Here is a 16,139-nt window from a genome sequence, read left to right as displayed (position 1 = left end):
GCTTTGAGAAACAGTAAGTTCTTTACATGTGGCACAGATAAGCACTTTAATTTGTGTGGCTTGTCTTTAGGTTGATTGGTCTTAATTTGCTGTCCAAGCATCTGTCATGATTTAAGTCCTTTCCAGGCTCTTCCCCAGACTTACTGGAATTCTATTTGAAGTAGTGATAAAAAATACTTGTATATTTAAAGTGATTTCCTTAAAATCTTTTTCCTTAAAACTAGATCATAAAAGAGCTCTTCAGAGAGTTGCTGTTACTAAGAGTTTGCTAAGTTTTTTAAAAGTTTGTGGTATAGAAGAATCTGGGCTAATTTCAGTCTTAAGGGCTGAATTAGAATAAGGACCTCATAACTCACTTGAAAATTTGTTCTACGTGAGTTTCAGTAACGTATCTCAGAAATCCTATGTTCTCTTGTCTTTGCGTGCTTTTTCTTTTTTCCTCTATTGAATAGTTGTTAGTCATTCTGTGATAACAGCTACACGGTTTTGCCATTATTGAAACAGGGCTTGTGTTGCTTCTTTGGGCTCATAGTGTATTTATAGAATATGGTGAGACCTCTTCTGTTAGTGAGCAATCTAGACTTTTATTAGTTTTTGCAAACAGCAGCTGTTTGTATCAGAAGAACTTTTTCAGGTATTCAGACAGGTATTTAAAGATGAAGACTCATAAATCTTTCCTTTAACTTTCTAAAGGGAAGCGGCACTACGTTATGAAAATGTCAACATCAAAAAAGAAGACAAGAAAAGATATGAGCTCTTCATCCCACGGTATCATGAAGTGATAGAATTACAGGAAGAAAAGAAGGTAATGCCACTTCAGCTTTTTCTTACTACTTAAAAAGTAATTTATACCTGCACTTCGGGTAGGAAGTTCTTAAAGGTAGGATGAAAAAACACTGCAATTTATACTGAAAATGAACAAAAACAGTTAAGGGTGAAAAATTTACTCTTCTGTTTCACTGTAAATCAGGTAAAATAATTTAAGAGTATAAGCTCTTATCTGTGAGGCTGAGTATTTTCATACTTTTTTTTTTGAGAGATGCACCAAAAATGCAATTGAATGATTCATAGTCTTAACTCATCTCCAGAATTAATCAAGTTCCAATAAATATACATTAAAATATATTTTAAAGAAATTACCCATGCTGCTGTTTTGGTTTCCTTTTAAAACATATCTTAAACTGAATAAATTTAACGTTTTGGATGTTTTTGTATTTCGTGGCAGAATTTTGGAGTCTTTAGGAGTGCCTGCAGAGATAAAGCTACAGTACAGACAGTTGCATAAATTCGGTCTTTTTTCCCTCTTAATTAAAATGCTTTATTTTTATGTTTGTTTATATATTTGTATTTTTAGAGATTACTTTTAAAAATCATTGTATCACTAGCTCCAACTGCATGTTTTCCTTTGACTGAGTTTTCCATGTCTCTTGCAAAATGTGTTCCTGGGGTAAATCCTGTTTATGAGGAAACCCTCTTCTGTTCTTTTCAATTGTTTTGCTTTCACTCTGTCGCTATAAGGAATTGTAAGGTAAAGGAGACAGAAACCAGCAGTTTGAAGGGGTCAGTGACAGAAGAACAAACAGCATCACATTACAAAAATCTGAGCAGTAGAGGCAACTGGTTCGATTTTCATTGTACAATGAATAATCATTAACCAGGTCAAAGGACAGGAACATCTACAGCTTTGAAAGCAAAAGGCAAATAATTTTTTGGACGTGAAAAGTTTTGTGCAGGTTCAAAGAATAAACTGATGTATAACTATGCTATGGAGCTTCTGAAAAATGAAATTTTGAAAGTCTTTATACATAGACACAAAGCTGAGAGGAAAATAAATTTATTTCCAATACAAGACCTTTCAACTTAAGCTTGTTATAATGAAGGCTGTTCTAGCGTTCCGCAGAGCTCCTGCGCCTACTTGTGTTAGCGTAGCATAAACTTGCGAAAGCTGTCTCATGAGGTCTCTTGACATAAAGGGATTGTATTGCAAAGATTTACTGTGAACCACCATTTTTTACTTGGAATCCTGTCAGGCTATAATTAATGGGGAAATGAATACCTTATTTCATGTGAAGGGCATGGGTGGGACTGCATTAGTGGGGGGCAGTTGTTCTCTTTAGCATATGATCAGACATGTGCCATGCTAAGAGGTCTTAATGTGGAATTATACCTAGGCAGGAGGGTGTAAAAAAGAGCAGAGATAAGAGGACCTAGTAGTGCTTTTATTGAGGAAAAAACAATACAGGAGAGAGAGATGCAGGAAGGTGGAAGGAACGGGTGACTGTAGGCAGGAAGTGGTAGAAAAGAAAAAGATGACTAGATTTGTGCATGTAGGTAGAGGGAGAGAATGTATTTGTTCTATCTGGATTTAAGATTAAAAAAAAAAAGCAAAGGAATGTTGCTGCATGTTTTCAGATTACAGGAAATATCTCATGGCAGTATTCTCCTCAAGTTTGTTAAGTGTCAACGTATTAAATCTTAGTAGAAAAATAAAATTATCAGATAAAAGCTCTGTGAAAGAAGAATTGAGATTGAAAGTACATCCTAGTAATTTACGCAGAGGAATAGCGTGTTTTAATTAACCTAAGGAAATACTAGTACTTCAGGGTATGAAACAAAAAAACATCTTTTGTCCTTAACTAGGATGCTACTGTTAAAGGGTGTGTGTGGGCATGTAGCCATATGAACAATGAACTTGATCTCAGCCCTTTGCTTTGGGATTTAATTCAGTAACTGTAAGCATTAATCATGCAACCAAACTTAACCGTGAGTTTTGGGAATGGATTTGCTGGTGTCCAGGAAAGAATAAATGCTAATTTATGCTTTTCCTATAAGACTTGAGGTGACAGTGCAGCCTTTTTATTAGAACAGCAACAGAGCAGTAACTTGATCTCTCTACAGTACTTCTCTCCCCACCCCTCTCTCCACAAAGCTTGTAAGAATGTCATATCAATGAGACTGCAGGCTCTCTGTCAAATCTGGTTAAGAGTGATGAACAGGTTCAGAACAGGTTCAAAATTATTACAGAAGGATAGCTACATGCAAGAGATAGCATATCCTGGTGATCGGGCTGCAAACTGGAATATATTTAATCATCGATGCACATTTTAGGATCACAAATACTGAAACATTCAGCTATAACGGATTATGCTTATTACTGTGTCCCTTCTGGGAAAGACAGGGGTTTTCTTTCTGAACCTACCGTGAATTTTCAAGTCTCAGAATTTTTAGATTTCTACTGAGTTGAATTTTAATCTGAACTTTCATAAGTTAGAATGCTGAGTTTTGGCGTAATACATATATAATGCATTTTACTTGGATTTTTGTACAGTATTCCCTCCCACCCCTTTTTTTGGTATGAAAATACATGTAAATAGTTTCATGATAAGAAATAAAAGGAGACTTCCTAACTGAGCAAAGCTTGCAGGATTGGTTCCTTTTTTTTTTTTTTTTTTTAAAGCGTATAATTACTGCTAATGCTAAGGTTGTATGGTAATCTCTTCCCATCATGACTCTGCCTCCCAGCCTAGCTTTTTAGGGGGTAGCGGAGCTTTTATAAGAAACTACATCTTTTCACATCTCTTAAATACAAAATAAAATGGACCGTTGAAGAAAAGTAATCAAGAGATAAAATTGTACCAGTCTTGCTGGAAGTGCAGGAAAAAAATCCTCTGAAAGTATTGAGAGACTTTTATGCTTCATTTAGCTTATATTTAAAGTGAAAAGTTAATAAAAACAAGCAAAGAAACAAAAACTATGGAAATCTTGACAATTTCTTCTGTCTACTCATTTTCTTGCCTTGTCTGGCTGTCTGTAGTCACAGTAACGTCCTGCAAAGAAAGTCAAACTGTATTTCAAGGGAGTAGACAGCAGGCTTTAATACAGCCCTTTACCAATACAAAATAATTATTGGGAAAAAGTTGGATAGGTGACTAATTCTGGCATTTTGTGAGACATAATTGAAAATAATCTTTATGCAGTGCATAGGATATGTACATACTTTATTGTAGACATTTAAATTGATATGTAAACTTTGCTGATCCTAATACATTTGTAGCAAAATTTTTGTGTTGCTGAATGCGTACTTAAAAATAATGTAAAGTACTATGATCTTGGAATTTATAAATTAAGTAATTTATGAATCCAAAAGCATCTGTAGGTTGTTCTTAAACTGGGAAGCAGGAAAGGATGTGAGAAATTCCATCTTGCCTTTGTTTCTTCTTTTCAAATTTCTTCAACTCTGTCCCTGCAGTCAGTTCTTTTCTTTGTTGCAAACATGCTTTGTTACTATGAGCTAATAAATATAGAGACCAGAGGGAGTCGAGCAAAGCCAGGGTACAGGGAGAATGTAGATAAACTAGTCGATCTGAGGAAGGGAGTTGAATCTGGAGGAGCTCGGAACTAGTGTGTGCTGGAACTGGTGTGCAAAGATGTTTTTTGGAGGAACTTGGCGATACAAAATTTTACATTTGGGGAGGGCTACGTTGGGATACAGGTTTTGAGGACAAGAGCAGGTATATGCACTTTGAAGAGCAAGGGTAGGGTGGGGGTGCATACCATTTCAGAGAAGAAGAGAAGTTGATCTAGAAATGTGAAGCATTGCTCTGGATACTTTTTAAACCTTACTGCATCCCCATTTGGTGATGAAAAGTCCATAAAACTTTCTTCAGTTACATTAGAATTATTAAGATACTCTATCTTAAGTTTCCTTAAAGTTAGTCCGGCTTCCTTTGGGCAAGTGCAAAACAAGATTTTTCTGAGTTATTTCAGAAAAAGAAGAGTAGACCCAGATTTCACTTGGTAGCACTACTAGTACAATATTAACAAAAATGATCACAGCTTGGAGAAGTGCTGTCAGTTTCTCATTTCTTCATTAATACTGATGACTTCTAGATAGCCTTGCTTTAATGAATACCTTTGAGAATGTCAAGGAGCAAGAGTTTCTGAGCTGAATGTTGGAATCAACAGATGTTGGAGTGTTGTGAAAAAGGAAAGTGCTGTATTAGCATACGTACACAGAAGTATGGCCTGAAAAGCATTTAAAGTAATCCTTAAGGTCTGCTCTGTGTAGCAGCGCTATCTGGAGCACGGTGTCGCATTTAGAACATTCATTTAAATTCCAAAAAGATGCAGACAAATTAGAGGTGGTTCAGAGAAAATTAATAAGACTGATGAAAGATTTAGAGAACATGCCTAAATGGAAGAGATTGATGAGTTTTATCACTTCTTTTAAAGAGCAAAGATGGAGTCACTGTAGTAGTCTTCAGGTGGTTGAAGAGAGGGAAGGAGTAATCTGATATCCGTATCCATCTATAATCAGAATCACAAGAAAGAGCAAAGCTCTTTCATTTCCCATGTCTTCGTTGTGCTCATGCATATGTGTGTATCGAGCTTGCAACATATGTGTAGTCCTATCAATTTCAGGATATCCTGAAGTTAGAAATATGTTCTTATACCATACTAAATAAAACAGTCCTGTTGTCCCTGTGTTGGAGACGGGCCTTTTGCCAGTCTGGTAAATATCAGTTTTGTTTCCCCAAAACAAAATGACTGAAAAACAGTAGCTTGTGGATGTTCTGTGTTACTACTTGTGCAATAAGTTAATGGTTCGCTACCTTCCTCTGGCTCTGCGAAGATGGATGTTTTTGAGAAAGGCAGGTAGGAATGGCAGCACAACTCCTTTGTGTGACCTGAGGATAGAATGCAAGGGAAAGAAGCAAGATTTGGAAGGAGCATTTTCTCTTCCCCCACCGTGCTTTTCAATACCGTTAGAAGTTGATCACTAGCTGCATCCTTTCAACCGTTGCTTGTTTTCAGATGATTTGTGAACACGTGTCAGAAACTGTGCCTGGTACAACTTAGTTTTGGAAGTCTTTCTTTTAAAAATGTCAACAGCTTTTACCCTGCATTTATGTATTCAAATCAGGTTGCAAGCTGGTCTGAATATGTGAATGCTAACACCAAACAAAAGTACTCATAACCTTTAATGTTATGTTAATGTTTAATGCTTATGCTATTTAATTATGCAACTACATTTTCTTTTCTCAGGAGTCTCTCTTTTCTGTGAACAGAGTGATTTGTGTGAAGCATGCTTTTACAGGGAAATGAGATTCTGTCTGAAAGAGGCTAAAACAAGTGTGCTGAGGGGAGGAGTTACTTGGTAGGCATTATTAGACTTTTGTGTACCGTCTTTCTTAATTTCAACAAAGTATGAATATCATTTCTGTATGGGCTATAAGGTTTTAAAACTATACTATACTTTCTCAATTGTAATTGCACATTTAAGTGTAACTGGATATTTTGGACAAAAATAGAACATGTGTGCCTAACAACCAAATTTTACTGAAATCGTAAATATTTCTTATTAATAAATTGCAGGCTCTCAATTGCAAGTGAGCTGACTGAAGAATGGTACAGTACCCTTCAGAATGTTGTGTATATATGCTATTAGAATGATATTAACGCTTACAAGAGTTTCTTTTTAAGTGCAGAGCGCATATTCCTAGCCTGTGAAGGCTTGCATTTGCCAATCACATTGTGAGTAATTCCATGAGTACAGAATTCAGTATTTTTTCTATGCTTCGCCTATGTTTTGTACCCATCACTGTGAAATTTTCTTTTTTTTTTAAAGCCTCACTGTTGTTAACTTATCCTCATAGAATAAATCAGTGAGACTATCTGTTATAGACCAGTCAACAGTATATAGTTAAGTTTCATCTTGTGTTTAAAGTTAGTAGCTTCTTGCAAAAGAGAATATATATTACTGGATCATTTGTTGCCTCAGGCAAAAGACTGAGGCTTCTTAATCGTTTCTGTTCTAGAACCAGCAGTTAATCATCTGTGAATTTGAATCCATTTGCAAAGGTAACTGACACTGCAGTTTTCTTGAGTGTGTATTAGGCAAAACTGCAGTTCATACCCTCACAGAGTAGGCATAAATTTTCTTATATTTATTTGCTTATGTGCAAGGCAAGTCTTGATGCATCATTGACTCATTAGTTTTATATGGATTTTAAAAACATGAATGAAAAAGCAAGTGAAATACATACCCGAGATAAACAGCAACTATTTCCAGTTCTGTTGTAAAATAGTATTGGGACTTAAAAGTTATGTAAGGCTGTCTTTTGTCTGATAATACTGAGAATTAAAAGTTGTTCAGTGTTACTTTTTGGTTATTGTGACTTTAAGAGTTTTTGACTGTTCCAATTTGGATAAAAAATTGTTCAATTTCTATCAAACCCATAATCCACTTGTATTTTTAGGCTAAAAAAATCATGTAATAATTCTTTTTACTTCTCAGATACATTTTATCCTAAAATGTCCAAAAAACCCTACAAATATGAATGTATTGGGCCTTACAGAACAAATGTGCAGGGATCATGATCTCCAGTTTATAGTAAAGAATATAGAGGTGTAATGAAGTTACATTGCTTATTAAAGGTTATTCAGCAGTTGAGCCTCGCCAGGACTAAAATCTTGTCTTCTAATAATGATTTCTTCCTTATTTTATTAAACTAGCTATTGAGGCAATGTATTACTCGTTTAATATCACTGCAGAACTGGTTTCAATAAAGAAGGTTTCCCATTGGGTCAATTCCAGTATTTAGCATGTTTGGATTTCCTATCTCCAGCTAGTAGAAATCCAACAAAAATTAAATTGGTGGGTTCTTTTGTAATGTTTTGAAAACTTTACGTATCGTTTTATTACTTCTCTGTACTTTTGGATAGAACTGTGACTTTGCTTTGTTATAGCTGTTTGTTAACAAAATCGTAGTGAATCCTGGCAGATGGTAACATTCTCTGCAGGCTTCACCCTACAGTAACTCAGTAAGTCATAACATTTTTCACTATAGCATGTGTATTTCTTTCTTTCTTCTCTAGAGAGAGTTCCCTCTCCAGAGATTCCCCATTGCAACGTTTTTCTGACATTAGCCCTCTACCTGAATTGACAAATGATTGGATTTGCATCAATACTTTGTTCATAAGTAGCTGGCTTTTGTGGTGCCATCACCTTCATGTGGAACTGGCAGAACGAGTTCAACCTCCACTAACTCCCGTGGTGATCATTATACAAAATCCATTAGCTTGTGGTCTGTGTGAATGGAGTTCACTGTAAAAGTTCTTTCCTGTACGGCTATCAGAATGTACTTTTTAAATGTTATGAATACTTTTGGACTTTTGCAACTGTTAAATATTTCCTTTAAAATTTTTGTTTTTACTGTTAGTGTCAGCGGCCATATATGTATAAATTAATATGGGTATTTGGAGCTTTTATTTAACTGGACAATAGAGATAAAGCAGAATTAATTTCTCATGTCTTTATTTCAGGATTTCAGGTTGTCCAAAGAAAATAATAGAAGTTTTTTTTTGTTAAGAAATATGAAAAGACAACATTAAGTGCGTGTCTGTACATTTGAAAGTGTGATAGAGATAGCCTAGTAAGACTAATCGTTACCTGAAATACTCGTCTTTTGCTTTTGAAGCTTAACCCTTTTGGTCATCAATCAGTCAACAGTGGCAGGTAGTGACCATTAGGTGGATTCATTAACACCCTGCAGCCTTCTTGTACAGGGTGACCCACATCTGTCTTCATTAGAAATTTGCTAGTTGCCAGTAGTGAACAGATGGGTCATTATTGCCTATGTTGCCCTCTGGGCATACCTGGAGGACAGGCAAAGTCGTCCGATACAAGACACAGATGCATAGTTACTTCACAGAAATGGAGCAAAATATTTGCAATAACATTAATAACATCAGGCATTTTTCTCAGACTAGCTAGTTTATTTTTGTTGGTTTTATTTTAATTTTTATTTATTCTGGCTCATACCAGCTTTAAGAACATGAGAGTATAGCTAAAACAGAGACTTGAATTATTTATGAGCACTTCATAAAAATATTAATATATTACATGTAGCAATGTTGAGCTATTAATATTTTTGTTCAAACTTTACGTGTTGATTTTACCGTCTCGTTTTCTTCTTTACAAGCAGAATATTTTCTGTGCATCTCAAACAAAGACTTTTTGAAAGAACTCTGTGAAGTAGGGCTGAAGATGAAATGCGTTCATAAACCTTTTTGCCAGAAGAAAGTAAACACGTTTTTCCTAACTGAATCAGTGTTACTGTTAAATCCTCTTTCACCACCACAGTTGAAAAAAATTTGAAAAATACTGTGTATTAATTATTCACTACAGATTGGCTTCTTTTGAAACCTTTTTTCAAAAATTTGGAATAGTTAAGCCTATATTTTGACTGCAGCAGCATTATAATTGGTATTCCACTTCAATGTTTCCTGGAAACTTATTTATTTATGTATTTATTTATTTTGTTTCCAAGTTCAATGTAAAGCATTGTTCGGTGTGGAGCAAACTGACTTCAGATAGAAAGCCTGGTTATAGAACTAGTTTTTCCCCTACCTTATTCTCCAGAATGGAATAAAGGCTACATTGTACCAGTGAAGAGAGACTCTCTTCTCCTCGCCACTTTGAGAAGGTGTTGGTGAATTCCAACCCTGACCTCCCCCCCCAGTATCCTGCTTTTTTGGTGACAGTGATAGTTACATTAATATCAGTTTTTATTGTATAAAGTAAAAGTAGGAGACCAGTATTTGCCACTGTGTGGGTGTTGTTTCTTAGGCATTTTCTTGTTGGGTGAGAGGCTGTAGTTTATTTTCTTACAAAGGTAGTTAAAATATATTTTTTGAGTTAAACATACAAGTCAGATTGTTGCATTAAAAAAAGAAATGTGAAGTTTTTATACCAAATGCCAGTCAGTTCTGTTATGCCATTTGAGAATATGGGGGTTAAATAGTTTGGTATAGCAGTGCTAACCTGGATTTATCTCAGTGGCTTTTTATGCCTTGACTAGCTGAATTGTAAGCGTGTCCTTTCTTTTAAAACTTACATTCAAAATAATTTCACAAGCGTTATTTTCAGTGATGCTTGAAATTTCAGCCAAGGAAATTTACTTTCAAGGCAATAACATGAAAATAGTCTGAGTGGAATTTCACTTGCACGGCAAAGTAACGTTAGTATCACAGGGAATTACAACAATTCTTCCTGCAAACTTCAACTTCCTATTTTTCTGGAACTTTTTTTTGTCCTCTGTGAGTGTTTTATTTGACACCAGCAAGATAGCAGTGTCTTTAACAGATTCTGTCCATCTCTGTTGTATCTTATGTTTCTGGTAAGCTCTCTGAGAGATGAACTTGTCAGAGTTAAGCCTTCATTTTGATTCTTAAGTTAAAATTATTTTTTTGAATATGTATCACTGTCAACCCTACCATAGCTGAGCATATATGAATAGTTCATGTCTCTAAAAAGGAAGAAAGGATATAAGGCCTACACATGTGTCTTTATGTGTATTTGTGATGTAATACAGCCCTTCTCAATCTTCTCTTAATTGGAGCTGGCCTAAGAAATTCCTGCCTCTCTTCCCCATTACTCTCTGTCGTTCTCAGTCTATTACTGTGCTATGTAACTGATAGGGTGGGAAATTGTAGTTTAGTGGTGGGAGTGAGCAGTGAGAGGGGCAAGGGAAAGCAGCAAGTACTCAGCTTGCTTTCCTCCAAGAGTGTAATGTGTGAAGTAGCCTAATTTTTAGGGAATCACCACATATTTGTCTTATTAGCTGTTTAATTTAGGTATCCCTTTATTTAAAAAAAAAAAAAAAAAAAGGTACATCCTCACTGTCTGCCCCCCTTCAATATGATTGGATGCTGTACAGCTTGAGATGAAGACAGCTTCTTCCACTTCAGTCATCTTTATAGATGAGCAGGAGAAACTTTAGAGGTGGTTGGTGTCATATCCTCTTTTATAGGCTTGAGTGTTAAGTACATGAAGTATGGGCAGCCTGCTGGCATGCTGAATGCCTGCATCTCTTCGCTGTATAGATTGTATGGTCAGTCAGTGCAAGTGATAATTTTCTGTTTGGTTGCGATCTGCTTGGAACTTGCTGTGTAGCACATCAAAAGAGAATTTCTTAGGGCAGAAATTTCATCCATCAAAAATTCCATTTATGGAACATGTTTTGTATCCTCAGAAGGGCTAACTGAAAACCAAACAGGATCGTTGGAGATGTCTTCTAAATAAATATTACCTATATCAATTTCAGGAGCAGCATCATTTTTAATGGAATTTGCTTTACTGAACAAAGCTTACCCTGAATATAAGCACAATTTAGAACAGATAATAATTTTGTCCAGTTCTTTTTCTACAGTGTTGAGAGACTTTTTTCATGTTTCTGGATGAACTGGATTTCTTTTACTAGACTTTGAAACTTTTTTGGTAACAGAATGTTTATTCTATGTGGATGTGTAAATATATGTTTTGTTTAAGTGGTGTGACATTTGAAATATCATTTAAAGGCAAACATGTTTTGGAACTCCAAATTGTATAGTACTAGTGTTTGCTTGTGCCTGTTTTAGTAACAGACAGAAACTGTTATTGTTAGGAACTTGTGACCTTGTCCCCTGGAAAGGTTACATTTCATGTATGAAGAGTTGCCTATTATTTAAAAAAAAAAAAAAAAAAAAAAAAAAAAGTAGCCATCTTTGGTTAAAAACTAGACTAGAACAGCTTTTGTTACCAGAATAAATTTGATATATTTAGTGAAGAATACCGTTAGTGAGGTTGTCAGAAATAATATACTCGTGAATGGTAGAACTGTAACTTTTGAAGTTTTATGTACAATAGATGAATTGGACAGCAAAATACATGCTTTCTACTTGCAGTAGAGATGACTTATGACAGTTAATTCTACTTGGCACGTGAAAGGGAGCGTTAGTAGTTTGTCTTGTGGGAAGTGCAATACCTTGCTGCTGCCGTTATGTTTTGTCAGGTTTTTTTTGGTTGAGATGTATTTTGCTGTTATGCATGATAAAAAGGTGCCAGAAGCTTGTTGCTTTGGCTTAGGGAAAATACTAAAATTTATTGATTCTCTCAATTCTTGAAAAATAGCATACTGTGTTAGGATGGTCTATGTATTTGCAATCTTAGATTACCAAGCAGTAAAGATCATATTCAGCACCTATCTAGAATATTTGTATTTATTTACATTGTTTACTGAAGTCATTAAAATATTCTGAGAGGCTTTCATTTAGGATTGCCCAGGTAACCTCAGTATGGCCTTGCTGCGACTATAGTTTGTGACACAATTTTCAATTACACAATGATGTATTTTCCACAGGATCTCACCTTAGGGTACACAGAATAGATAGTTTTCACTGAATTAATAGTTTTTTCTTAATAGTTTTTTCTTTTTTTCTTTTTTTCCCTTTCTCATTCTATGTGAACTCCATGCTATATATTTCACATCTTCTTTACCATGTTCTGAAATGAAGGTGATTCATTTCCTTTCTAGCATTCATATTCTGCTGCTCATTGCAGTGTTTTTTAACCTCTTTACAAGCATAGAACGCATCTTCTTTCATTAACTCCTAGTCATATTCATTCTCGCTAATGCTGTCTTCTGTTCATTTTTTTGGTAGCTTACCTTGCACCTTTTTTCATTCTTACACCCATCTTTTGTGCCTCTCTAATTTTTGGTTCTCTTTCTCCTCCAGAACAATAATTATATATGTTTTTTACAACAATTTTTCTGATACAGACCAAAACTACAGGAATGATTTTCACTCTGCTGTTAAACTATGCATATGTGAAAAAGGGTATGCCCTGGTGAAACTTCTGAATGGCAATTAAAAGCATTAGCTCTGTGTAATGGTATGTTAATATCACTAGAAAGAAGGGCAGTGGTTTGCTACTTCATTGAAGTAGCAAACAATTTTGAGTTTAACACCTGAAAATTGAGTATGGCACTTCATACTGAGGAGCAGTGGCTTTATAACACATGTTCAAACACAGAGTTATCCTTCAGTGTTTAACAAATTGAAAAATCATATATTCCGTAAAGAAATCTGTATCTGACAAATGGTAACAGTGATTTTAAGTGACTATTAGGTACAGTTATGTTATGTATTTAGATCACCAAAACATTTTTATGCACTATATTTTTAGAATTAACAGCAGGAATTACCCTTTAGGCTACCCTCTTCATTTGTATTAAGAGGTTACTTGAAAAACATATTCAGAGGCAAAATAAAGTCTTTGTAATGGCAGTTGAGATAATCTGAAGACCATCAGTATTAACAGTGAAAATGTAAGGAACATAATTGCTAAAAGCTGATACATTTTATGGTAACAAACTTTCTGTTGCCTCTTAAATAATAGACCATAGTCATTTTCAAAGAGTGATTATTCAGACTCAAGTCATCCGATGACTTTTAGGTATCTCATACCTTGGTATTTGTCAGCTTATACAGGGATCCTTAAAACCTCCTAGAATAGATCTTGTCATATGAACGCTCTTTGCTGTTGCCTAATTCTTTTATCATCATTTCACAGGGTTCGTTCTTGGATTTTCTAGCATGATATAATGTATTAGCTAATGGCACTTACATGTGGAAATGAACTATCGCTGTCATGCTTATGCGTTTGTTCTGCCATGTCACTATTTTTTCTTTTCTTTTTTGTAGAGAAATGTACTTCAGATGCTGATGTTCTTGACAGATTCGTACTATTGTAACAAGTGACGCTTTGCCCATTTTTACCATTTTGAGTTGCATTGGGGTCTGATTCAGACTTCCCTCTTTTAAATGAGGAAAAAAGCTTTATCAGCTTCCTGAAAATTGTCTTAGATCTGCATGAAACTTCTTTGAGTTTAAATATTTTTCTGCAGACGAAAAATGACCTGAATCTGCACAAGGACAGTCTATTTCAGTTCGGTTTCCTTATATACTGGATTTATGGTGTAGTGTTCTCCAGATGTCTGGTAGACTAGATCACATCTCTTGTCAGCGATGGTATTGACTAGCCTTATTTGGTCACCTCCTCCCACTGTCTAATCCCCTATCCTTGAAGTTGGCTATTATTTGTACTGTCCTGTTGAGACCATCACGTGGGAATCGTGTTCTGTTTTTTAACCTCTGTGACATTTAACCTTGTCCAGATTCAAACTACCTTTTTTTTCTTTTCTTAAATGTGTTGGATTTGAAAAATCCAAATTATTCTCAAGCAAGCTTCTAAACGATCTTCTGTGACATGAATTTTCACAGATAACCTTTCAGGTTGAGAATCTATGTACCGAAAAGACCTATCAAGCAAAATGAACCTCATATGAGTGTATCCTTTTTTAATCTTCTCAAGCACAGAATTATTGCCCTGCCAGTCTATTAATTCTTTCCTCACTTCTTCATCAACTCCTTTTTTTTTTCTTTTTTTTTTTTTAAAGTGCAACATTTCTACTCTAGGATCTTAAAGAAACCACCATGCAAAATAAAAGGCTTTGACATTTTGTGTGGAGAAAGTTATGACCTTGTTTTTCTCTGCAGCGTTAAGTGTGACAGCAAGTACAGTGACGTATCCATCAGGTTCACAACGAAATTTTATCCAAACACCAGTAATTGTGTATGTTTTCTTCACAGGAACAGTGAGATTTTTAGTTAATTTTGTAAATTAAAAAACATGCTTAAAACATGAAAAGTACAATATTAGTAATTATTAGTGTATTTATCTATATGCTTTTTGATCCATTTACAATATGACAATACAAATATTAACTGAGGAGCATCAGCAAAAGTATAATTTTGCTGATAAATTAATGCTACTTTGTTGATCATTCAGTATGGCTGCTTGATCTTCTTTTCACGGATTATGCTTTTGACTTTCTTTCAACAGATAGTAGGATGACCTTTTAAGACAGCTATTTATTCTTTTGAAGTGGAGGCATATTATTCCCCTTAATGAAAGGAGTTTATGAGAATTTGTACTCAGCAATTGCTGCTGCTGCCAGAGTGGGGTCAGTATAGTGTGAAGTTAGTACTGTGTGAAGTACTGTATAATGTAACATCTATAATCGCATAAAGTTACAGATTATTTCCTTTTAAAAGGTATTCTTATTAATCTTACTATTAACATAGCTTTAAAACCATACTCTGTCATGTACCTATATAGATCCTTATGGAGACTATGCCTGATGAAAGGGTTTCTCTGTGAAAACTCTTCAGGGAAGAAAAATGTTGGGAGGAGGGTTCCTGAAGTTTTGTTATGGGCTCAGTGTGACGGGAAGAAAGACACATCACTGCAGATTGGATATCAGTTATAAGCCTTTATTGGGTGACTTGATTAAACATAAAAAAAAGTATGCAAGGAAATAATTTCCTTTAGTGGGATCTTTCAGAATTAGTGTTACTTCACAGCTAATTCATTTTCATGCCTGATGTTTATATGCCTTAAATACAGATCAGCAAATATGACCCTTTTAAAAAGATTGCTGTAATTTAGTATCATTAACTATTTTCAGCATGATATTAATTAAAACACGCAAGTTAGCTGCATGAAATGAAATTCTTTTGACTGAAGCAATGTTGATATGAGGTAATATTGATGTAGCACCCCTTTATATTATTTCTCAAGAGGAGGTTAAGTTTATCATATGAAGAAATCTTACTAAAAGTAAGATATCTGATATCTGTAACTGCATTGTTTTATGGCTTGTCAAAAACTGAAAGACCAGAGGCCAAGAAACATCTGGGAGATGTGAGACTAGTTTAGCAAATCTGTGTCACTTCCAAACCTTCAGTCTGGTTTGGGAAGAAGGGAGACTTTGATCCATTTTTAATTCCAGCCTGTTGTTTCAGGACAGGGGAGATAGGAAAGTGGTATTAATCTATCTTTACCACTTTTATTTCACACTAAGTGCAGCTTGGTTGCTCCCCATGTAAATAGAGCTAGTTAAATTGTACTGTCTTGTGATCAGAGGGTGCACTTCCTTAGACCTAAGTAAGCTGTTCCCTACTTCTTGCCGTAAAAAAATATTTTTGTATAGCACTTGCTGGATTTACATTAATATGGGAGAAATATGAGAAAGATGCTAACTGTCAAGAGAGTGAGATATGACATTTAATGTATGTTTTTTAAGGTTCAGAAAAACTATTTAGATGTCCAGCTTTATAATGACTGGAACTGGGACTTCATGCAGGTGATCTAAGTACTGTATCTGATCCTTATTGAATCAGTAGGAGACTACAGTTTTATACAATTTAAAATTTTTTTCCCTCAGTTTTTCAGAACTTTAAGAATAGTTAGT

General features: G+C 35.0%; 1 protein-coding gene across 5 annotated transcripts in view; it reads left to right on the top strand.

Moving 5' to 3' along the window:
* STPG2 (sperm tail PG-rich repeat containing 2) overlaps window positions 1-16,139 on the top strand; it is a 233,848-nt gene that overhangs the window by 19,912 nt on the left and 197,797 nt on the right. For all 5 annotated transcript variants that reach the window (XR_011140840.1, XR_011140839.1, XR_011140841.1 and 2 more), the window contains exon 5: window positions 694-805. Coding sequence is in view for 2 of the 5 variants with exons in the window: in XM_068941604.1 (XP_068797705.1) it covers window positions 694-805 (112 nt within the window). In the remaining 3 variants the exon portion in view is untranslated. The remainder of the gene's footprint in view (window positions 1-693; window positions 806-16,139) is intronic.

This window comes from Struthio camelus, chromosome 4 (genome assembly GCF_040807025.1).
Source record: "Struthio camelus isolate bStrCam1 chromosome 4, bStrCam1.hap1, whole genome shotgun sequence".
In the NCBI taxonomy this organism is placed as follows: domain Eukaryota; kingdom Metazoa; phylum Chordata; class Aves; order Struthioniformes; family Struthionidae; genus Struthio; species Struthio camelus.
This window is presented reverse-complemented; position numbering and strand designations above follow the sequence as displayed.